Source organism: Caretta caretta, chromosome 14 (genome assembly GCF_965140235.1).
Source record: "Caretta caretta isolate rCarCar2 chromosome 14, rCarCar1.hap1, whole genome shotgun sequence".
NCBI classification, from domain to species: Eukaryota; Metazoa; Chordata; order Testudines; family Cheloniidae; genus Caretta; species Caretta caretta.
In genome coordinates this window covers 9,281,487-9,304,621 of record NC_134219.1, presented here as the reverse complement: position 1 = coordinate 9,304,621, position 23,135 = coordinate 9,281,487, and the positions used below count along the sequence as shown (strand labels likewise).

At 45.6% G+C, this 23,135-nt stretch overlaps 1 protein-coding gene across 3 annotated transcripts in view; it reads left to right on the top strand.

Annotated features, from left to right (window-relative positions):
• The window catches only part of RHBDL3 (rhomboid like 3), a 127,533-nt gene that overhangs the window by 43,917 nt on the left and 60,481 nt on the right, over positions 1-23,135 (top strand). For all 3 annotated transcript variants that reach the window (XM_075119237.1, XM_075119236.1, XM_048819295.2), the window contains one exon: positions 20,745-20,903. In XM_075119237.1, coding sequence (XP_074975338.1) covers positions 20,745-20,903 — 159 coding nt within the window. The remainder of the gene's footprint in view (positions 1-20,744; positions 20,904-23,135) is intronic.

Here is a 23,135-nt window from a genome sequence, read left to right as displayed (position 1 = left end):
CTTGCTCTTAAAAACCCTGGTGTATGTTTGACTTCCACAAGGTGATAGAGACGCTGAAAAGGCAGAACGGGGGACTGCCATGAGATTCAGTCCAGTTCTCTCTGGATTGCATTTGCTTCTGAATGCAGTGTTCTGTTGTAGCCTTCTGTGCCCCCGTGATATCCAGCGTGGCACCTAAATACATTTCCAAGCACGTCAGACGTGATCGCCAAATGTTAAATTAAGTCAATAATTAATATTAAGAAATATGAACATCTTAAAGCACTTGACAAACGTTAATTAGTTAAGCCTCACAGCTGCCCCATATGGGAGGTGTCATCGTCATCTTACAGATGGGGAAGTGAGGCTCAGAAAAGATACGAGACTTGTCCCAGGATCATGCGGTTAGTCACTGACGGAGCTGGGAACAGATTCCAGATCTCCTGGCTCCCCATCTCATGCTTCACTCACAGATCCTCCAGTTACCTCTTTGTATATGCAATCCTGGCCCTATGTATGGGGGAAAAGTCTCACGCTGGGGCTTCAACATGAGCCTAAACAGCTACATGGCTATTTTCAGGCCTGCAGTGTAAGCCTGAGTCAGTTGACCCAGGCTCTGAAACTCACTGCCATGTTTTTTTTGCTTGTTTTTTCCCCTTTGTAAATGTATCCTATTGCCTTGGTTCACCCCTGTGAAATGGGTGTGATGGTCCAGCTCTGAGCTCTACAGATGAAGACGGTGCAAAGTGATACCATGTAAAATTCAAACCATGTCTCATGTTAAAAATGTTACTTCACTTTCAAATGCTGGTTGCCTCCTGCCAGGCTGGCTTGAGCCACTGCTCTTGAGCCACAGCTTTTAATTCTTGTGGCGTTTTGGCCTTTTGTTTTTCCTCCACTCGGTTTTGTTGAGCATCCCCTGGGGGGGATGTGTTTTCACGTGTCTGGCATCCGCCTGCTGCTGATTGAGTTGCTCAGAGTTCTTGAGAACTCGGTGGACTGGGAGCAGAGAAGGTGCCGCATGTGAAGGGATTAGAAGGGGATGTAAGATGGTAACACTGTCTGCTCTGGGGTGCTTTTCTTTCTCCTTGATTAAAGTTCGTGCTGTGTCACTCATCGCTCTTTATAAGGGCTTGTCAAGTGATGTGGGAGGCCATTCTGTCTCTGCAGTTGCACTTTGTACCATTCTGCTTTCTGTCCACCTCATTTACCTCCTTATTCTTTCATTCAAGCAACATCTTTAGCTCTTTCCCATTCACGTCTCCTTTTGCTTTCTGCCCCATATAACACTTTCTTGCCTTCGGTACCATTCATCTCCCCCCTGCTTGTTCACATCTCTGCTTTCCTTTGCTCCATTCATCTCTGCATTCTTTCTGGTCAATCAAGGGGGTCTTCTCTTTCTCCGCTAGTACCCCGCCCACCCTTTGTGCCTTACAATCTTCCCTCCACAAGCAATGGTTGATGGAGGTGGTCAGCGAGGATACTGTGCTGAAAACTGCTCCGATTGGGGGGCCCAACCCATCCCCAACAGTGGCCCACTGGAGCTGCACCAGGATGATTTGGCTCAATATCTTTTACTCAAAAGGCTGAAAGATTTCCCCTCCTCCACAAATGTGTAGATGTGTGGGCTGTCTGCCAGGGGAATGCAGCGAATAGGAAGCATACTGCAATTCGCTAATACAAAGCTACTGGGGCCTGCCTTCCTTTTCATTCCCAGTTCTTTGTTTCCTTCTATCCTGTCTTTTCCTGCTTCTGTTTATGATCTCTTGTTTTAGGCTGTTTCAACTTCTCGGGCAGTTCTAAGGTATGATTCAGTGTCTGCTCTAATTTCCCATTACTAAAGAATGTAATTCTACCTCTCCTAAGGCCTTCACATAACTGTCTCTTTCCTTTAACTGTTGCCATCACCTGTGTCGTCTCCGTTCTTCCATATCCTTCCTATAATAGCCTTCACCCAGACCACCTGAAAGCAAAGTTGGATCAGGCCAGCTCAGGACTTGAATGAGAGTGAAGGTGATATTCAGGAAATACTATTGGTGAATCAGTCAGTAGCTCTTAATTCCAACTTGGCACTAACCCGGCACCCCAGCCTGATGATAGGAGGCGCTGTGTTGCTTTCAGATGAGACTCAGAACAGCCGCGCTGACCACTTGTGATCATTTAAAGATCCCACGCGCTTTGTGAATGGGACCTCCCAACGCTTCCTGACGTCAGCATTGTGTAATGTTACTCTGGTCTAATTCTACCAAGGGAGCTGGCTCTGTGAATCTTCTTTGTTGTAACATGTCATGACAACTGACTGGGATGTGTGCTTTCTTGACTGTCACCGAGATTTCCTTGCCATGTGTTGATCAAAGCACTTCTGCCTCCGATGGGGAGGCTGTTCAGCCCAGTCCATTCAGGGAAATGGGGAGCATTTAGAGTGGCAGAAGACACAGGCCAGCAGGTGTTAGAGGAGCCGAGCCTCTTTTAAACCTCAGCAAGTGTTGTCGTTTTCCGTGTCAATATGAAGAATTCATTACAAGCAACAAAAGAGGAAGAAATTACTAGTGCAGGCAGGGTTAAAGGAAAAAAAGTTTTGGATCTTCGTAAGAGAGAGGATTCAGTTGGCAAAACAAAAGCTTATTGTTGGGGGAAAATGCAATTAAAATATGTGCAGCTGCTCCCATCAGTGGGTGATAAGGAATTCTTGCCATTGTGGGCAAAGCTTTTGGAAGGAATCTTCAACACACACTGGTGGCTGATTCCCCTTGATGACCTATTTTAAAATTATTTTAAAGCAGGCAAAAATGTTTCAAGGGCTCCTTACAGTCAAGCCAAGTGGGTCTGTAAGGGTGGCTCCATGAACAGCCACGCTGAATGTGGACTATACAACTAAAAAATGAGGTCTGTAGCTGCATTACAAGCTCAGCCTGGGACCCACCCGTGCATTTTCTGATGGTCTTATGCTGAAAGGATGGAACATGGAGCTGGGCTTGTTTATGTGGCATGTTACTGCTTGGTGTGCTACGCTTTCAGGTAGTAGTAAGGCAAGCCGCACTCCGGGACTTTCAATGCTTGGTAGCAGTGTCCACATGGGACATTGCCGGGTGGCAAGTTAGTATGTGTACGCTCACATCCTGGCTTGTTGCACAGTAACTTGCTGTGTAGACAAGTGACTTAGGAGCCATTGGTTTTCAATGGGGCTTTTACAACAAGGGCTTAAGCTCCTGAACCATTTACGCATTTTGGAAATGTTACCTTCTGTGCCTCAGTTTCTTCATCAGTAAAATAGGGATCTTGCTTTGCCTCAGAACATCCTGTGACATTCTATACCTTGGGGGAGCATCTTGTAACTCCCATATTCCTCATCTGTATATATAATTGTGATCTTGCATATAAAGCAGGCCGTGTGAGGTATCGGGGAAAGGTTATGATCTGCTGAAAGTCATTTCTCTATCCATATATGTACATCATTAATGCATATGAAGTTATGAGAATTGTGTTGTATGGTGGTCACTAAAACATGCTGTGAGTTGGGGAATCAGCCAGATATTAGCTCCCCAGAGGCAACAGCAAGGAAAGTAACCAATGCCTGGGCGGGGTGTCAAACAACCCATCAACAGCCATTGTCCAGCAAGGGAACTACAATACAATGACTCACCTGCATGAGGCTACAGGGGAATTGCTCAATCTTGCCTGGAGATATGGCTGGACTTGTGTTCCCCAAGCACATGGGACTGAGGGTATAAAACAGAACACAGGGGCCACATGCTTGGCCTTTCTCCTGCCCCCACCTATGATGCAAGCAACCAAGACATTAAGAAGAAGACTGAAGACTCCAAGACTCCAACAGACAAGGCTGGCTCAGGTTTAAGGGACAAACCTGTATATTAAGGACTGCAATATCCAGTGGGGTGAGAGAAACTGCTTAATCTAGATGTTGCCCAGTCTAATAGGGTTGAGAGTTTAGATTGCATGCTTATATTTTATTTTGGTAACTAACTCTGACTTTTTGCCTGTCACTTATAATCACTTAAAATCTATCTTTTGTAGTCAATACATTTGTTTTACTGTTTATCTTTACCAGTGAGTTTGCCTGAAGTGTTTGGTAATCTGTTCAGGTTTGCAAAGGCTAGTGTATATCCACTTTCCATTGATGAAGTGGTGAACCAATTAATACATTTGCACTGCCCATCTTGAGCAGTGCAAGACTGTATATTCCGGAGTACAGTGCTGGGAGCTGGGGGGATTTGGCACTGGTGCCTTTCTTCGTGTGATTCATGAGTGGCTCTGGGAGCATTCATGCAATATAGCTGCGTGTGAGGCTCCATCTGCTGTTGTGCTGAGTGATCACAGCACCTGGAGGGGTTTGCTGCTGGTCACTAGCAAGGCATTGTGAGAGACAGGCCAGGCTGGAGAGAGTTAAGGGGGCACAGTGGTCCCACGCTCCCAGGCTGCAACCTGGGAATCCTGTGAGATTACTTTACAAATATCAAAGTGTTTTGAGATCCTCAGATAAGTCACTCTATGTAAAATATGATTATTGTTAATATTGATTTGCATTGTCAGTAATAGTCTGTAGGAGAAATTAAGTGGCAGTTTTGCTAATGATGTACTAGACAGTGCAGCTGAATTCAGCTCATTTTCGTACAGTATGCATTTGTACAGTGCCTAGCACTGTGGAGCCCTGATGTGGGTTGGGACTCTGCATGTTACTGTAGTACAAATAACACGACATTCAGAGTAGTGGTTAAATAAAGAAATCACTCAGTAAAATAATGATGAAAAGGCCACACAAAAAAAACTACTTTCCTTTGTCAACAGAGGGTTTGTTTTTGTTTGTTTGTTTTGTTTTTTCCTATGGGTGGTAACGGAAAGCCAGTACATCTGCAAGAGAGTGAGCTGGATTTAGTTTGCTTTCACACATTCCAGTTGCATTTTTCTTGCAGAGTCTTTATTAAATAATAAAGATTTACCTTTAATGTTTCTGTAGAGGTTCGCTCATAGAAAGATCTCTGATGCACTTTGCAAATTTACTTAGATCCTCACAACAGCTGTGTGAGTTTGGAAGGCAAGGGTTACATCTGTTTGACAAACTAAGGCTCAGAGAGGCTCTTCTCCAGTCCTGCAGTGAGACTGGGATCAGGAAATGGAATGACTTTTAGTCCTTTGCTCAGACCACTAGACTAAAGCACCTGTTGTTAAAAGCCAAAAACACAGCTTGAGTTTCTGAGCCTCCTTTGGATTTGTAATGCCGTCACTTGGACAAGTCTCTTAGAATTTTAAACTAAAACATGTTTGACATGGAAGCCATTGAGAGGGAACAAGCACCACAATGCTGCTCCTTAGGTCTGTATAAAGTGGCTTGCCAAGGGTTATTCTTAAGGCATCTCCAAGAGCAGCAGCCAGTCGCAAGACAGCTTCTAGCCACCTGTCTCTGTATTATGGCAGTAACCCCAGTGATTACCCTAGGGCGCTGCAAGCCATGAATGTTCACTCACAAGTGTTAAATATCAGTGTTGTCATCCCCGGCTCCTCACGCGCTCGGAGAAGACTTCATCTCAGCAGCTCAGTTTTGAATACATCTGTGGAGTTATGCTGCACCCAAGTCTTCCCTCACTGAGGTTTGCATTACACTGTTTATTTCCATGTGTCTTGGACAGCAGAGAAGTTTCTATCAGGAGCTTCATGGGCAGTTTAGGACCCTGTGACTGAGCAGTGCCTGATGGGAAGTCACTGTATATTGAGCATGCTTCCCAAGCAAATAGTGCTGCTTAATATGAGTCACTGTGGGCTTTGGTACTCACCATGTTACCCAGTGTGGATGGGACCTTGTTGTTACAAATCTGTGAAAAGACAGGTGTTTTTAGAAGCTAGGCCTGTTCGTTGCTTTTGTTTTTTCTTTGTTTCATACATTCATTGATTCCAAGGCCAGAAGGGAGCAGTCTGGATAACTCTACATCCAAGTGTTTAACAAGAGGTGGCTGATAAGATTTCTTGACAGTTAATTTCGATTTTCAGTAAGTCTTGGAACACTGGGGAAGTCTCAGAGGACTGAAAATGTCTAACTTTGGTAGTTTCTGTCTGACATCCTCTGGTGTTACTGTTGAAATGGAAAATGTTTCATCATCATATGACAAGAATACATCATCCGGCATGTTCCCAAATGCAGAACAGAAATATTTACTGAACACCTCTGCCTTGTTATTGACAGTTCTACCATATCTAGCTAGTAATGGACCAAAACTATTATCTCCGTGAAAAGAATTCAGCTGCTATCTTTGGCTTTGTTTATGCTAGAAAAACTAGTATCCATATTCCAGCAATGATTCAGCCAACCAGTGATAGCAACAGGAAGCCCTGTCTTCAAGAGGGAATAGTAAACAAAATGAAAAACCCTCCCCATTAGTGCAGGTTTAACTAACCTGATCATAGGAAGGGATCTGGCTATAGGAGCCTTGTCTACATTAGTTCTCCAACAACTGGTTTTAGCACCACTGTGAATATTTTTGTAAAATTCTCTAGTACGCTATGCTAGCACTTGCAGCTGTGATTATATCAAAACCCCAGTGCTTACTCTGTGCATATTAGAGTTGTGTACCGGTTGTAAATGCATTCCACCCCAAAGGTGACTGCCCTTCAGCTATAGGTGAAGTGGTTTCCCTGTATCTCCCTCACCTGCCTTACAGGGGTATTGAGAGACCTAGCTAATGTTAATATAAAGCATGTTGAGCTCCTCCGATGAAAAGCTGCTACAGAGGTGCAAAGTATGATTAACATTAGTAGGTCACAGTATTTAGTGTGGCTATCAAATATCTGGTAGTTTTAAGTACCTCTCCAGTGCTCAGTATTTTTTTTGATATTTGACCCATAGCCTGTATATGGGAGAAGTAGGTTTGATTTTAATTAGACTGTGGAACTCATTGCCACACCATGTTGCTAAGGCCGGAAACCTAAAAAGATTTTTAAAAATCCTTCAACATTTATATCCAAGTTATTCTCTCACGTCCCAGCCAGGCCACTCACCTACACAGTGAGTCGATAGCAGAGCATGGACTTGAACGTGGATGTCTCATATCCCAGCTGAGCGCTCTAGCCACTGGGCTATTGGCTATTTTGGGAGTAAGTGGGGTAGGGGAGGTGGTCTCTCTTTGTTCATGGAAAAACTTCAAAAGTTTTCTGGTTTGTCCCACAATAAATGGGAAAATTTTAGAAATCTTGAACACTTTTGCAGGATGGGAAAACTGTTTCCTGCCCAGCTGTAGATATGGGTTTAGATGGACTTTGGGTCCGATCCAGCCTGCTAATTCCTATCTTCTTACGATTTATGAAATATTCAAGAGGTCCATTAAAGTAGGAGAATGTTGTTCTCTTTCCCTGATTCTCAACATCCCTCTTTTCAATCCAATTCCTGATTGAAAATAATCTCTATATTTTTATGTACTGTAGCACCTAGAAATCCCCACCCAAATCACGGCCCCATTGTTCTAGCAACACATAGTAGGAGATCGTTCCTGCCCCAGAGAACGTGCATTCTCAGTAGACAAGACAGGCAAAGTGTGGGAGGGGGAAATGGAGGTGAAGTGACTGAACCTAAGGTCACACAGCAAATCAGTGGCAGAGCTTGGATTAGAATCCAGGTCTACTGACTGTCTGGTTACCCTAGCCACTGGACCACATCACCTCCCCTTATCACTAGGATCCTTGTTACCTCTGAAGATTGTTATCTGGCAAAATGTGCCACGCACCTGATACTGCAAGATTCAAAATTATGTTTCTATCTCAGAAATAAAATCATTCCTCTGCTTTGGCCCTCGGCCCTTTTTCCATTAGTCTTAATGCACTTACATTAATAATGGAAGGGGAAAAAGCGGATCTGCGGAGGGCTCAGTCTATAAACACATCCTTCAACAGGGTGACTAGCAGCAGCTCATGCCATTCTTGCAGGCTCATTGCTAATATGTCTCGCTTTCTGTCATTTAGGTTTGTCTGTCTCACTTTAAAAGCTGCATCTCACTTTGCTGGTAATGGGGCAGCCTTTACTTACTTACCCTGGATCCTTTTTGCAGAGCCTCTTCAGCTCCACAGTCATCAGGGCAGTGTGTTGGGTATAATTTTGTCCCATGTGGCTGTAACGCTGAATGAGATGGGGAAATGTGGGATTGCAGGCTGAACCCTTCTGAAATGCTGCTTGCAGTGCTGCCAATAACCTGAGCAGGAGAAAACAAGGATGGTTCTTGTAAGCTGATCATCGTGATTCCAAATGATTAGAAAGGGTGGGCTCAAATTCAGCAAATCTACGGGGTGTCTCTTGACATCACACCCTACTCTCCCTTGCAGCAAGATCCCAACTGGCTGAGGAAGGGGTGGGAAAGGGGCTCAGATTGGAAATGAGCCTGAAGGGCAAAGTTTGGATTCCTATCCCTTTTGGTTCCAAAGTTTTGAGGCGTTTGGTTTCAGGGTTCCAATTTGGCATGTTATAATGACGCCCTACACTGCCAAGATCTGATCTGGATCAGTACATCCCTAAAAATCAAGGGGGGTTGAACCCCAGGTTTCACTTCAGCCTATTATAGATTTGGGCCAGCTACAACGTGGACCTGGATCTGAACTTCCACTAAGTGTGGTGCGGGACAGGGATCCAGTTTGGGCCCGTCTCTAATTCAAATCAGTGGGACCTTAGCTCCAAGCCACCCTGGTTTTGATTTTGGACACCTGACTGACTGGGCTTTGTGTGTAAAAGCCCAAATCACCCCCTCTCTCCCTAGGAGAGAAGGCCCAGCTCTGTTTATGTTCTCCCACCATTCTGAACTTGAGGGATTTTTGCCCATTTCTCATACTTTGCAGTTGTAGATCACCTTCCTTTCAAGGACCTGAAAACACTTTACAAACCTAAATGAACTAAGCTTCACAGGTGCCCTGGCAGGGACATAAGTATTACCTCCATTTTACAGGTGGGGAAACAGAGGCACAGAGAGGCTGAGTGACTTGCCCAAGGTCCCTCCAGAAATCTGTGGCAGTACGAGGAACGTAACCCAGATCTCTGGGTCCCAGGCCTGAACCTCAAGGCCATTTTCCCTCTCCGATTAGCTATCAAGCACTGGGTGGTGGCGTACTATGGAAGAACGTGTGCCTGTGCGTGAACTACATTGGTGCGCTTGTGGACAGTGCTAACAAAAAGCTTTCAAGTGAGGTTTCAGCAGGTGGGAACGTCAAGAGAGCAAAGAAAACAAACAAGAGCAGACGTTGATCTTGTTTTGCCTCCCCCTGCTGGCTGTCTAGACAGTAATCCCTCCGAGCCAAGTTATCATGGCATTGGAGGAAAAGGAATGGGAAAGATTCAACCAACAAGCCCCTGCGGCAACCTCCATGTCCCTTTTGCTTCATGGTGCGTGCAGAGCACCATTTAGCCCTATACTGGGCCATTGCTATGCACTTCCCAAAATCTGCCCTCTGCCAGGAAAGCAGCGCTGCTATTCAAACAGTTCTCTGCCCAGAAGGCCCTCTGTACTGGGTCACACCAAATGTTCAGCATGGCAGCTTCTCTGCAGCCTTCTGTCAGGAGTTGGAGCGGGCCTGCCCAATGATTTAGTGAGGGGATTACCAGGGCACTTGGATGTTATCTGGCTTTTGAGAGCCGGTTTCTAGCCTTAAGGTTCACCTCAGGGCAAAGCAATCTAAAGCAGACTGAAAGTACACCAGGACAGCACTTAATCACTTGATGTTGTCTGTGTGGTGATGGGTTAAATTCATTATTTACAGTGAGAGAGAATGAGAGAACATCTTAGCGGATACCGCACTAATGCGTCACTGTGTGTATAGTTTTCAAGGACTGGGTTTAGGTGACTCTATTAATTGTGTGTGGAGTGGATTGGGTGTGTGTGTGGAGTTATCTCACAGCAAATTTTGCAACATCCCACCTTCCTCCCTCCTGGACCAGCTTAATCTCCATATGCCATTGTCCTCCCGCTGTCAGAAGTGAGAGCAGTTTCTCTAGGCCCCTGGGAAGATAGTTGCGGGCAAAGTTTTGTTACAACAGCTTCTGCTTTTGCTCTCGCCTTTGGTTTATTAGATGGGATTTGATCTGCTGCCTGATCAGTCCTTTAATCTTTATCAAAGCAGCTAATGCTGCATATTTTACCACTGTGTGCGAGATAATAAAATACTGTGTGAGCTCAAGCGGAGTAGCAGCATGAATTTTGGAGGCTGGTGAAAGCTAGGGATGTCAACGTAGTGGGACCTACAGCTATTTTGGGAAGCGTTTCTTTGCCTGTCTCATAAATTTCCTAAAGAGGGATTGCTTATGTGAAATCAGTGCTCTAATGGCATAAGTGTACCTGTCTGCCTAGCTACTTCTCATTGCTGCAGGATCTGGGCGCTTCACAAAAGCTCTTGCGTATATCTGCACTGGGGCTGAAGGTGTTACTTCCAGCTCGGGTGGACATACCCACACTAGCTCTGATTGAGCTATGGTACTAAAAATAGCAGTGTAGCTGTGGTGGTGCAGTGGGCTAACTGACCCCACTACAATCCTGTCTGACAGCATAGCCCATTCTACGGCTGGCGCTACAGAAGCCATGCTTCTGGTTTTAGTGAGCTAGCTTGATCAGAGCTAGTGCAGGTATGTCTGCCCGAGCTGGAAATTACACCTCCAGCAGAAACCTACCCTTCGTCAGCAAGTGCTGTTTAATAGCATTGGCCTGAGCCATGAAGCTTGGGTGAGGATCCGAGTTTCCTTAGTTTCAGTGGTGATTGGATCCAGGATTTTGGTTCCGATTCTACTCCATAATGGAAGAGCACAAGTGGGCAGGTTACAGCACAGATGCTATGGGTATGTGGCATACAGGAGCCATAGAATGGCACGTGCTCTGGAATAACCACTGGAACGGGTGGGTTTTAAGGAGTGTGGGAGGCTGTTCCAGGAACAGGGAGGGATGTGACAGGAAGAGGAATAAATTGGCCCATGGGTTAAAGAGACAAAGGAGAGCTGTCAGGAGTGGGCTGAAGAGGATGAGGAGAAAGAGACAGAAGGAAAAGCATCAAAAGCACATGGAGGAAATGGGGAAGCCAGGGCGGAGAGTCAGATGGAGGGAAATGCAACTGGAGCACCAGGAGAGGAAGAGGCACATGAAGTGTGTGGGGGTTTCTTGTTCTTGACGAGGTTTGCTTCCCTTAGCAGTGAGGGGGAACTATGCAGACAGGACCTGCCCTGCACAGGGATTTCCGTGAGACAAGAGTGGGTCAGGGCTGGGATAAGAAGAAGGCATCACCATTTTATTTAAGGATTTGCATATGTACCCTTCATCCAGTGATCCCAAAATACTCTACAAACACACAGGCCACGATTCTCATGTTTGCTAAGGCCCCTTTACCCTGATCCATCAGCTTAAGGTTCAAAGAATGGGTGTAAATCACCTTAGCCAGAAGGGGATTCAAATGTGACATACTCCCACTTTTAAGGTCTCTTTCCACTGCCAGGGAAAATATACAGGGGCCGTGATATAAATGAGAATCAGACCCCCCCCCTATAAATTAGCCCCACGCCCTTGAAAGATAAGAATGGATTGTCATTTCCATTTTACTGTTGGGGGAAACTGAGGCACAATTTTTTTTAAGTGACTTCTTCCAAGTTAACAGCGGATTTGGGACTAGAGTCAGGAGTCCTGGTTGCAAGGACTATAGTCTCCCCAGAAATGAGGGTGTCCCTCAGGGTTGATCTCCTCTCTCCATGCTGAGATAATGTCACCATAACTGGGGAAACCACAGGATGCAGTAAATTCTGTGTGCCTAGGATAGATCTGTCACCCCAAAGCCAGAAAGGGGTTTCCTGCTCATGCTCCTTTCGGTCTATGACTCCCACAGCTGCTCTGGTCCATGATAAGTATTTGCCATTGGCTGCTGAGCCATCCATCAACCTCATTCAAATGAGATCCTTGGAGTTGGGAAAGGAGCAGCAGCCTGGGCTGTGTTAGTGTCTGCAATTTCCCAAGATATCAGTGCATTGTTTAACAGCAGCACGTCTCTGACCCCCCACCCTATTTGTGCACTCAGTCGTGGCTGATGTGCCTTTAATTAAAGAGGCAGAACAGTCTGAGGTTTAATTTAACACCCTCCCCCCCCACCCGCCACCACCACCTTTAAAACAAAGTTTCCAGCTGCTTCCTTTTCCAAGCAGTCTTGCTGCTTAACTTTATGACGAGTTCATAATAATAATCATAATTAATAAGAGAGCTTGCAGTGGGTGGGAAAGACATGTGCCTCAAGTCTGGTGGTTGTTATGGTCATTAACATATTTACATTTTTGCTTAAGAGCCTGGTGGGGGATCAAGGGAATTAAGGGTAATTGTCTTTGAGATGCAGAGGAAACCTTGCATGAAATTGTCGTTAGTGCCCCATTGTGTCAAGTGGGCGTCCAGCCTTCCACACGCCTCAGCTCCAGCAGTTATGTTTGTTCGCTTACATACAAGCAGAGGGAGAAGTAACACGGCTGAGCCTAAAACGGGAAGCCACTGCCCTAAGTTGGATGACCGGAGTGTTTGTCTGGTGAGTGGCTCCCAGTTGAGGTTAGGAAGTCGGGGGCTGTGTAGATCTGATGTCTGCCCTGACTTGCCATCTTGATGGAACTGGATATGCCAGTTCTGTCTTGGGGGATGAGTTTCCAGGAATAAATTAACCATGGATAAATATTTGAAGCATCTTCTAGTTAAGGTCAGTTTCTTTTAACAGCTAGTTGATTTGGGGTAGGGTAGAGGGGGAAAGAGGGCATTTAAACTGTGCAGTTATATGTTATGTGATGGGAAATGTGAAGAAGCCACTAAATTCTCTGATATTTGTAGCTAGCTGCTGTTTTGGAATAAGGGTTGAAGAGTTTGATTTATTTGTGTGTGGATTGGTGGTTGGGGGTTCTGTTAAGATCAAATGGTCTAGATCTTGTAATAGACAAGCAAACCCAGAAAAATAAATATAAAAGCCTACAGCATCTATGATAGCGCTGGGGTTTCAGGCAAAACATTTCAGAGATGGATACTCCAAACTGGGTCAGTCCCATTGTAAAGAGAGAGGCCATTTGTAAATATTCAGACTAGGGGAGTTTACAATTCAAATCTCAGTTTTCAAAATTGTTCAGATCCAAGGTTTTGATTCAAACCCATTTCTAATCAGTATCAATGAATGAATGCAAACTACGTGAAATGCAACAACAGGCCGGCTGTACTGTGAGAATAGAGTTTGTTCCAGTTATAATATGCTTGGGATGCTGCAGGAAGTACCAGCTACCTGCTGCTGATCCTTTCATTTGGATCATCATTGGGAAGAGCACAGCAGCAGAGTGGCATGAAGAGCGAAAGGTGTGTGTGTGTGTGTAATAGTTAGGTCTTCTCTGACTGGAGAGTCTTCAAACATTGCCAGCATGGACTTCAGATGTCTGGGAAGTCACTTAGATACAAATTGCTATCAGCTTGAGTGACCAGATCAGATCAGTTTTGACTCTAATGCTGATATCACAGTATAGCTAGAATTTGTTTGTGCAGTGCTTTGAAGCTATGAAGGGCCTTATAACTGCTGGTTATTCTTATGAATGTTTTGCCATGCTTCAGCATATAACAAGTGTCAGTTAAAGCTATTTGTGATCTTTATAGCTCTTATTGCTTACAGGAAGATGTAATTCATGCCCGTTAAAGAAATGTATGCACTTCAAATTGCTGTGGATAAGCTTTCCTACCCACAAGCTACTTTCCAAAAGTCAAACAGTGAGCTAATAACATAGCTGGGGGTGGAGTCCAGGGGGTCTGACTCTTCCCACTGCTTTAACCACTAGACATATGGACCTCAAGTAGTGAGACGTTTAAACCTACGAGGTGCGACTGTATCATCCCTGAGCAGGATAAGTCCTTTCACTTAAATTTGAGACTATAGTTAAACAATACAGTGAAGTAAAATGACTGTGTTGGATCAAATATTGTCAGTTAATCAGCATAAATACAGCAGTGTAGCTGGGATCACGAGTGTTGGAGATGGCTTGATTAGATGACTGAGTTTGTCTGCCTCTGATAAGGCAGCATAAGTTCTCCTCGGTAAAGGTTATATCTGCTATTATGCTAATGATGCACTCTTTGGATGTATGGTTTTGACAACGCCATTTTATTCTGGTGTTGGGCAGTGCGAAATTAGACTATCCTTTGAATTACAGACAGGGCCAACAGGCAGCAAAAATAGACTTGAACTGAGACGTCTAAGGGCTTGTCTGTGTGACCATTTAGTTCACGACACGCTGTGGCGTGAATCTACCCTGCAGCAGCCTGCCATGAAGTAACTGTCCATGGGCACCCTGCTGACGCACATTTAACAATTTGTCACTGGGGGGCTTGACTGAGCCCTTTTTCAAAGAGGACTTGGATCAAAGCACACTGACAGTTCGTTAATGTGCGTCAGCAGGGTGCACGTGGACAGTTAGTTCGCAGCAGGCTAGTGCAGGGTAGAGTCATTCCCCAGTTTGCCGTGAACTAGATGGTTGTGTCAGCAAGCCCTGAGTCTGGCTATGGTATTAGGATCCAATCTTTCAGCTCTCATCTCATTGCAAAGGGGCTAGATGCAGCATTAGGATCTGAACTTCTCCAAAGCTTGAGATGTTGGGATCAAGGGGATTAATTTTGCCCTTTCTTTATTCGGAACTGGTGGAGAAATCAACCTTTGGGATTGGGTGCCAGTTGTCGAGAAAGCATGGCACATCACAGGGCTCATTGCAAAGACATAACTTGGCGCATGGAGGAAAACATACAGCATTGACTTTCTGCAGATCATTTCTTTTGTTTGTTTCCAATCATTCGCCCCCACTGACAGCTCCTGCACTGAGGCAACTCCTCCATCTCAGTTCGAACGCATGCAGCAGCCCCCTCCGCTCTGCTGTTAACCCCCTGTTCCCTCCCCCTTTTTGGACAACTGCATCAGAACAAAACAAAAAAAATAAGAGGCTTTTCAGAAGACCCTGGTAGCAACTGTGGAGGCTGTGAACCTCAATCCAGAGAGATTGTTGCAAGGGAAGCCGTAGCATGACTCTATTCAAGAGCACTCGCGTGAGCAGGTTGGCAGCTGACTGCTGAAGTTGTGCGGCAGAAGCCCTCTGATTAGGGGCTCAGCTGGCTCAGTGAGCGATCTGAAGCCATATGCACAGATGACCTCTTCGAAACACTTGGCCTTGCGCTGAGGTCAGGTTTGTACTGTGGATTCTTCAGCCACTGCGCTCGATGGAGAGCGCGGTGCCAGATTTAGCTGCTGGCATGCTGTTCCCCTGCCACCTGGGCCGCTTGCCAAGCTAGCCTTTCTTTTGCTGTGTCCAAACCAAGCCAGCTAAAAGGTGCAGGCATTCAAGCTTTTGTTCACTGCTAGGAAAGAGAGAAGGTTGTTGAAATCATGTTGCTTTCAGTGAACTCCCTTTCATGTCCAAAATGTTTCCATGGAAATATACCTTCTGCACTGAAATGCTCCTGTCCCGCCCCCCTTTTCCTTCCAACTTTGAATCCAGCCAACAAGCTTGATATCATTATCTACCAAGAGAGGCAATGGGATACAGGCTCTTCTGAGTCAAGTTGGAAAATCAAAGGCAAATCTCCCAGCAACTGAGAGCTGGTTGAGACTAGACAAAATTGAAGTTACAGCAAATTGGTTTCGCCGTTTGGATCTGTTTAGTTTTCATGTTTAAAAAGAAATGGGTTCGATCTGATGTCAGTTTTGGCTTTCTAATTTGCTACACATCGCATTTCGGCGGATGTTGCGTCCAGATGAGGACACAAGCTGGCAGCACTTTGGCCAGGAGTTGCCTCGGGTTTTGCGTTAGGATGGAACCCAGCTGTAGTGGCCATGTGTTCAAACTGGTGTTCAAACTTCCTTGCAAAGGTGACGTTGTCGGGTTCCAGGCCAGCTGAGGATCACAAAACCCATTGTCCCTAACTGGTGCTGATTGGCATCTTTGTTGGCTGCCAGAGAGGGCAAGGATGGAAGGGCCTTGGAGAACGGACTATGTTGTCAGCACTGGTGTGGCTAGGTCACAGATAAGGCATTTTGGAAGGGAGAAGACACGCAAGGGAAGCTTTGTGGTGTTGCATACTCCATCTGTTCTGTGGATCAATAAGGGGCTTTAGTCTTCAGGGCTCTCAATCCAGCAGCTTTCACCAGCACCAAAGAAAGAGAGGAGATATAACATCTTTATGGATTCAGAACTACAAAGCCTATATCACATTTCATGACTGGATTAAGAGAGATGTAGCAATTAGAACGGGAAAAGATCTCTTGCGTCATCTGTAGTAGTCCATTCCATCACCAGTGCAGGCCTGTTCCATACAGTGTGTTTATAAAAAAAAAAAAAAAAATACAGCATTCTTTATAACAATTAAAAACAAACAAACAAAAAAAACCTCTGTGCGTCTCTCCTCAATGCCTGGAGATACTGCTGTAGATCAATGAACTCAAGTGACACCAAGTAATTCGGTGAATTATAATCTTTGACGGAAATCCAATACATCCTGCAGATACTGAGTTAAAGTTAACAGATTGTCACCTGTGGAAGACCAGATTTCTCTGTACTCTGCTGAGAAGCAACAGCGTTCTTGATAAAAGTGGGGGGAGTTAATACGGAATTTAATGTGGGAATCTCTTTCTACTGAGTGTTTCAGAGGATACATTGAAATAGCAAGTGTCTGCCTTGTCATTTTTGGTTTAATATGTTGATTATCTCCGCAGTTCACACTCCCAAGAACCTGCTTGTAATCCATTTAGAAATAAAAGTCTCTGCAGCAACAAAAACACTTATCTGATTTGGAAGCAGCCATAAAACCGCTTTGCTTGTCAGTTTTCAGCACTGTGCCTGAGGAAGAGTCGATATTATTCCTGCTTTGCAAAGGTGTTAATAAATACAGATGTAAAACCATGCTTTGGATAGCATCTCTCGTTCAGGCTGCATCCGCCATGTACTTAAAACTTCAGTCACAAAGTTTTAAATTAAAATAAATAGGAGAGGGAGAGAGAAATTAAGATGCATCAGGAAGGGAGAAGAGGGCTGATTTCAGCTGAGGTTTGAAATGAGATGGACAGCTGATAAGATGGAAAGATGCGGGAAAGAAGCTCCAGATAACAGGAGAAGGGGAATGCTCTAGCATCTCTGGGGTGAGCTGCAGAAACCAGGCCGGTGTGAATGGAATGTAGGGAACAGGTAAGGAGATAAATAGACTCTACGATGTCCAAAAATAAGCAACTTTTCAATTAACAAGTCCAGAGGGATCATTCCGTCTCATTCAGAATGCCTGAGTGTTTCATTTACTCCAGAAGACACTTCTGGCTCCATGTGACTGAAAACTAAAGACAGACCTGAGCTGAGGAACTCTGACATACAAACTTCCCACCTTGCTAAAGAGTTCAGCTTCCTTGTTCTAGCTCAGGCTGTTCTTCTGAAAATGATCATCTGACCACAAGGTGTCTCTTCATTCTCAGGCCTTTTAATCATTGTCTGGAAGCCCCAAAATCAGACATGGCCTTCCAAGAGCAGGCGAAGAGGGGATAATCAAGCGCACAAGCATTGCAGTTGGCCAGCTGGAATGGTGATGCTCAGTAAAGTTACTTGCAGTTGCTCAAGGATCAGTCGGTCGTGTGAAACTTATCACAACTTCTCTGGTTTGGAGTCCTGTTATGAACCAGAAATTTAGGCTGGATTCACCACACAGTTCAAAGAGGTTCATGGTTAAAGTATTGGGCAGATCTTAAGTTATGTTCCCATTGGATAACTTCAGAACCGGGCCTGCACTTTACACTTGGTCTCTTCCTCTCTAATGGGTCAAAGCAAACCATAGATCCAAACACCATATCCAAAGCTCATATCCAAACTTGGTGGCATGGGCCCATGCCTAGTTTTGACCTCAAACCAGGTAGCAGTTGGTGCTTTGAGTTGTGTTTCATGTAGAGTTTTTATATTGGTTTAAAGCAACACAATTCAAAGCAAAATTTGGTTGGAGGTTTGAGAGCCCGCACAAGCACAGAGCAAATTAAAACTGTTCCTTCCTTCACACCCAAACTACCATGCTTGCCAAAGTCTGTCAATGATCCTTTGTCTGTCCTGACGGATATGGATCTGTGTGATTTTAAACTGAGAATCATCTTTCTTTAAAATGACTTGACTTTGCCTCCATTTTGCCAAAGACCATTCTTTGTAAAGGGGGAAAATAGCCTTTAGCAAGGAAACCACAAGATGGTGAATGGGCTTGCGGGAGGGGGCACAAGGGGTTGGTTATGTTTTTTGTTTATCTACCAGGTTTGAAGTTTGGGAAGGCTGCAGTGACAGTCTGTCACATTCTCAAAAGGTCTCTGGAGGACTCTCCTGTCCTCTCGGGATATTTTCCATCCAGCATTCTCACTATTGCAATGAGCCAGCCAGTATGTCCATGCTGCTGTATGTGTACGCGTGACCGCCATCTACTGGACAGAGTCAGAACCACTCAACTGTGTCAGAGTTGTCCTGCTAACAGTCAAAGGAGATTCTCCTTCGGCGGTTATAGAAGAGTCCTGTACTTTTTGGAATAGGAGTATCTGAGTTCTGTCCCTGCTGTTGCTGTAAAGCTACAGATGACCGTGGTGTGCATCCTGGTAATAACTGAGAAGACTTAGGCAGCCAAAGATTTGTTACACTATTATCTAGCGATTTGCCCGTAAGTTTTGTTAATGACATTGTAAATCTTAACATTTGCAATGCTTCCTGTCCCATCTCCTCAGGATAAGTGATTGGCTTAAGGCAGACCATGTGAGCTCAGAGCTGTACTAATGAATGAACTGAGACAGATAATCTCTCTTTGTAGAGTCACTTGGAAACACTATTTTTTTTCATAGCTTTTTCTAGGCCAGAGGGGACCTTTATGCTCACCTAGTCTGACCTCCTGTATAACACAGGGCATAAAACCTCACCCCCATTATTTCTTGTAGCAAGCCCCTAACTTTCTGTTGAGCTAGTCAGAAGTTTTCAAACTTCATTGCACCGTGACCCACTGCTGACAACAAAAATTACTACACGACCCCAGAAGGGGGGACTGAAGCCTGAGCCTGCCTAAATCCTGCCACCCAAGGCTGAAGCACTCGGGCATCAGCTTCAGCCCAGGGCAGTGGGGCTCGCCCATCAGCTTCGGGCCTGGGGCGTTGGCTTCAGCCCCGGGCTCCAACAAGTCTAATGCCAGCCTGGGTGACCCCAGTTTGAGTACGGCTGAGCTAGATCATAACTTTTAGAAAGACATCCAGACTTGATTTAAGATGTTCAGGTGATGGACAACATCCCACAGTCTTAGGTATCCTGTTCCAATGGTTGATTGCCCTCATTGTTAAAAAACGTGCCTCCTCTTTCTAGTTTCAATTTGTCTAGTTTCAGTTTCCAGCCATTGGATCGTGTTATGCCTTCGTCTGTTAGATTAAAGAGACCTCTGCTATCACAAATCTTCTGATGTAGCTGCCGATAGACTGTGATCAAGTCACCTCTTAACTTTTTCTTGGAGAGATTAGATTGAATTTCTTACTTTTCTCAGCATAAGGCAGATTTTCCACCCCTTGAATCATTTTTGTTCTCTGCTCATCCAGATCTGTTGTTGTGGATGGTTTTCAGTGGCTACTCTGTTCCACTCCCAGTGAAGTGCCCGCGTTTCACGGGTGGGTTATGTGGGTAATATTTTTCAAGCAGTGCAAGATTCTTTAGGGTGGAAAGTGCTTGACAAGAAATGCAAGTTGTGTTGTTTCTTTGTGCAGTATTTGACAGGATAAGGAATCTGAAAATCTACATAAGTTATCTGGCTGCTGGCCTGACAGGAGCAAGTGTTGACAGTTAGTTTTAACTTTACAAATAAAAGCATGAACAGAAATGACCACTCAGTTAAATGCATCTACTGGGCAAACAAAGCAGTACCTGCTGAAACTCTGTGTGTTGTGTTTACTTTGAAACGCAGACTCCAAGAGAGATCTATGAATCTGTAGGACGAGGCAAGGGCTGTAGGTAAAAGAAGTTTGAATGAAGAGGCTGATGGGAATATGAATTGGGCACATCTGCTCACTGAACAAGATCAGGATGAGAAGGGGGTGGTTGTACTTGAATACAAGAGTTCATTCAGGGAGGTTCCTTTGTCCTCCTTAACCCTATTTGCCTCACAGTTGGGATTTGGAATTAACTTTAGAAAGCAGATGTTAGCAGCCCTGCAGGTATTAGAATTTTTGGGTTATGTCTCTGATTGCTGGGAGCTTGGCTTGGTCTCCACTTGCAAGGGCGGTGCCCCTCCTCATTTCTAACTAGTTGAGTTCTCACGTGTTCTGACCACTGATGTGGTGATCATGCCAACCAAAGACCTAAGGCTGCTCCCTAAGGAAATGGAAGGGTTTTCTTTCCTGCCCACTGATTTGGTCTCCACATGCTCTCCCCTTCATGTTTACCTGGAACATCCTTCCCTGTCTCAGGCAGACATAGATTTTTTGCATTCTCCAGCCCAGAGGCTACATCCAAGACAGTGTCCCCACAGTTAGTATAACTGGTTGTCTGGTACTGATTGGATGATGGTAGAAGAATTCTCTCTATCCCTTGGAGCAGAGACCTGTGCAGCTCATAATGCTACCAGCAAAAGCGATAAAACTGAGGGCTTGCATGGCAACACGTCACTCAGCAGCAATGCTGCTGCCATCCCTGCTGGGCCTGCAGCTGAACCCTTAGGAGGTCAGCATTGTAGGTGCTGTGTAATGCTGAGGAAATAATTCTTGCTTTGTTTTCTCCCTCTTAGTTTGACCCCGAGAGCACTGGCTACATCAGCCCTGAGAAATTCCAAAACCTCCTCCAGAGACACGGCTCGGAGCTGGACCCACACAAACTGGAGGTTCTCTTGGCCTTGGCAGACAATAATTCAGATGGGAAGATCTGTTACCAGGACTTCGTCAACCTGGTAAGTGAGCCACCAGGAGGAGCAAATCTCAGTCTTACATGCTGGGTTTGCTTCTGATGTAAAATGTTAAGCAAAGAGGAGCAGCTGTTCTGTTCCGAGCAAAGATTTGCTGGATCCCTCCACAAACTCTGGGTGGAGTTTTCAAAAGAGCTCAGTGGTAGCCAAGCTCTGAAGTTGATGGTAAAGCTCCCATCAACTTTAATGGAAACAAAATTAGGCCAGTGCTGGGCGCTTCTGAAAATCCCCTGCAGTGTGTGTTTTAAAGGAGTTAGAAGGTGCCACCCCTGGGACGTTCCTTCCCCTCCATCTGCACTTTTAGCTTCCAGGCATTCGGGAGGATGGCAGCCTGCCAGGAGTTCCACGCTTTCAGGGGAAGCACTGAGAAGCCAGCAACTCTCAGCGTTTACTTAGGTGAGACAGTTGACCAGGCTGCTTGGGTTCTGATGACCCAGGCTTCAGGGCTGCATGTTTGCAACAAACTCATGTGGGACTGATTTCCAGACTCGAAACTGCCAGTCGAGGCTGCTCATGGTGACCTGTTGTGCAGGATGGCAAATAATTAATGAAAAAATGGTTCTGTTGGACTTTAGATTCCCCCAGCCCTGGGATTTCCTTCCTCCGCCTAGGCGTCTCTGAGCGGAAATCATGATTGTCCAAATTGGGTGCTGAGGGCTGTTGTCAGCCATACCCCATGGGCCCTTAAAACTGACTGTGTGGTTCCATTCCCACTGCAGAGGGGCCTGAAACATGGGTAACATTTTCAAAAGTGACCTAAGGTGTGTCTGCCACTGAGCTGTGATTGGAGCGTGGGTAAGTTTACCTGCGCGGGTAACAATAGCATCATAGACATGGCAGCCTGAGCTTCAGCGTGGGCTGGCAACCTGACTAGAACTTCTGGGGAGCCTGGGGATGTACTCAGGTTGCTAGCCTATGCTGAAGCCTGAGCTGCAATGTCTTCGTTACTTCTGTTACCTAATGGAAGCTAGCCCACATATGCCTACCCACACTACAATATACCTTTGCTTGCTATGTAAACCTACCCCATGGCACTTGGGACCTTGCCTTCCATTGACTTTCAATGAGACCTAGACGCCTAGGCATCCATGTCATTTTTGAAAATAGGATTTAGGTTCCTACGTCATTTAAAAATGTTACCCTTTATTTCTGTCTCGCTTGCTGGCTTCTGGCTATGGGATCTGTTTGTGACCAGGATCACACAGGCAGTGCTAGAAATAGTCTTGTGCTCCATAAACAGCTACTGCTGTGAAAACAAGGGCGGGGGGGGAATGGTGTTTTTCGATAAGCTGTTTCCCACCAGTCTGCTCTCATCTGCCCACGTGCAGAGAGACCTGCCTTCTTAGGCAACCTGGCCCTTCCGGGGATCCTCGGCTGACAGTAAAGATTCTCCTTTTTCTTTGCGTCGTGCACTCAGTCTCTCTCGATATGTCAGTCAATATACTGTATGATGTGTTTTGTTCAAAGGTAGATTTCTCTCTGGGTAGCTGTAGGCTTAGGAATTTCACACGGTATAAAAAATTCTAACTAAGCTTGTGTTGATCCCATCTGACCAAAGAATGTTGCTAATGAGGCTTTGAGCCGTAATAATTCTCCAGTGCAGGAGCTGGCGTAAACTGTGAGAATGGCCGGTACGGGTGCCTGATGTTAAAATAAAACTGGCAAGCAACCCGACCAAGGGGAGACGGGCCAGCCTAGCCTCTGAACCTGAAACCAGCAGCTGCCCTAGCCCACTCAGGGCGAGGTTAAAAGCTACAGTGAGGCTTGCTTCCTGTGCCTTGTGGTGTAGGGTATGAGCCCCTTTACACCATCTGAGCCCTGAGGAAATAGGACATCTTCTCCATTTATCGCAGCTCGGGCTGGGGCTCGTTTCCTGTGTCGCCTGCTCAGCAGGAACCCTCCATCCACAATTCCTCCAACTCCCGCCACAAACACACTTGCTAGTTTCACTAGGTCTGGCTCCATCACACGTTCTGCCCTGCTTCCACCATCTCCGCCTGCCTTGACTCGCTCTTCCCCTCCGCCTCCTCTCCCGACAGCAGCAGCACAGCGTGGGGAACATGGGGGGTGGCAAAGATGGGATGTACAGACTATGGGTGTTGCAGCCGAAGGGTGAGGGGGAAGAATCATAGAATATCAGGGTTGGAAGGGACCCCAGAAGGTCATCTAGTCCAACCCCCTGCTCGAAGCAGGACCAATTCCCAGTTAAATCATCCC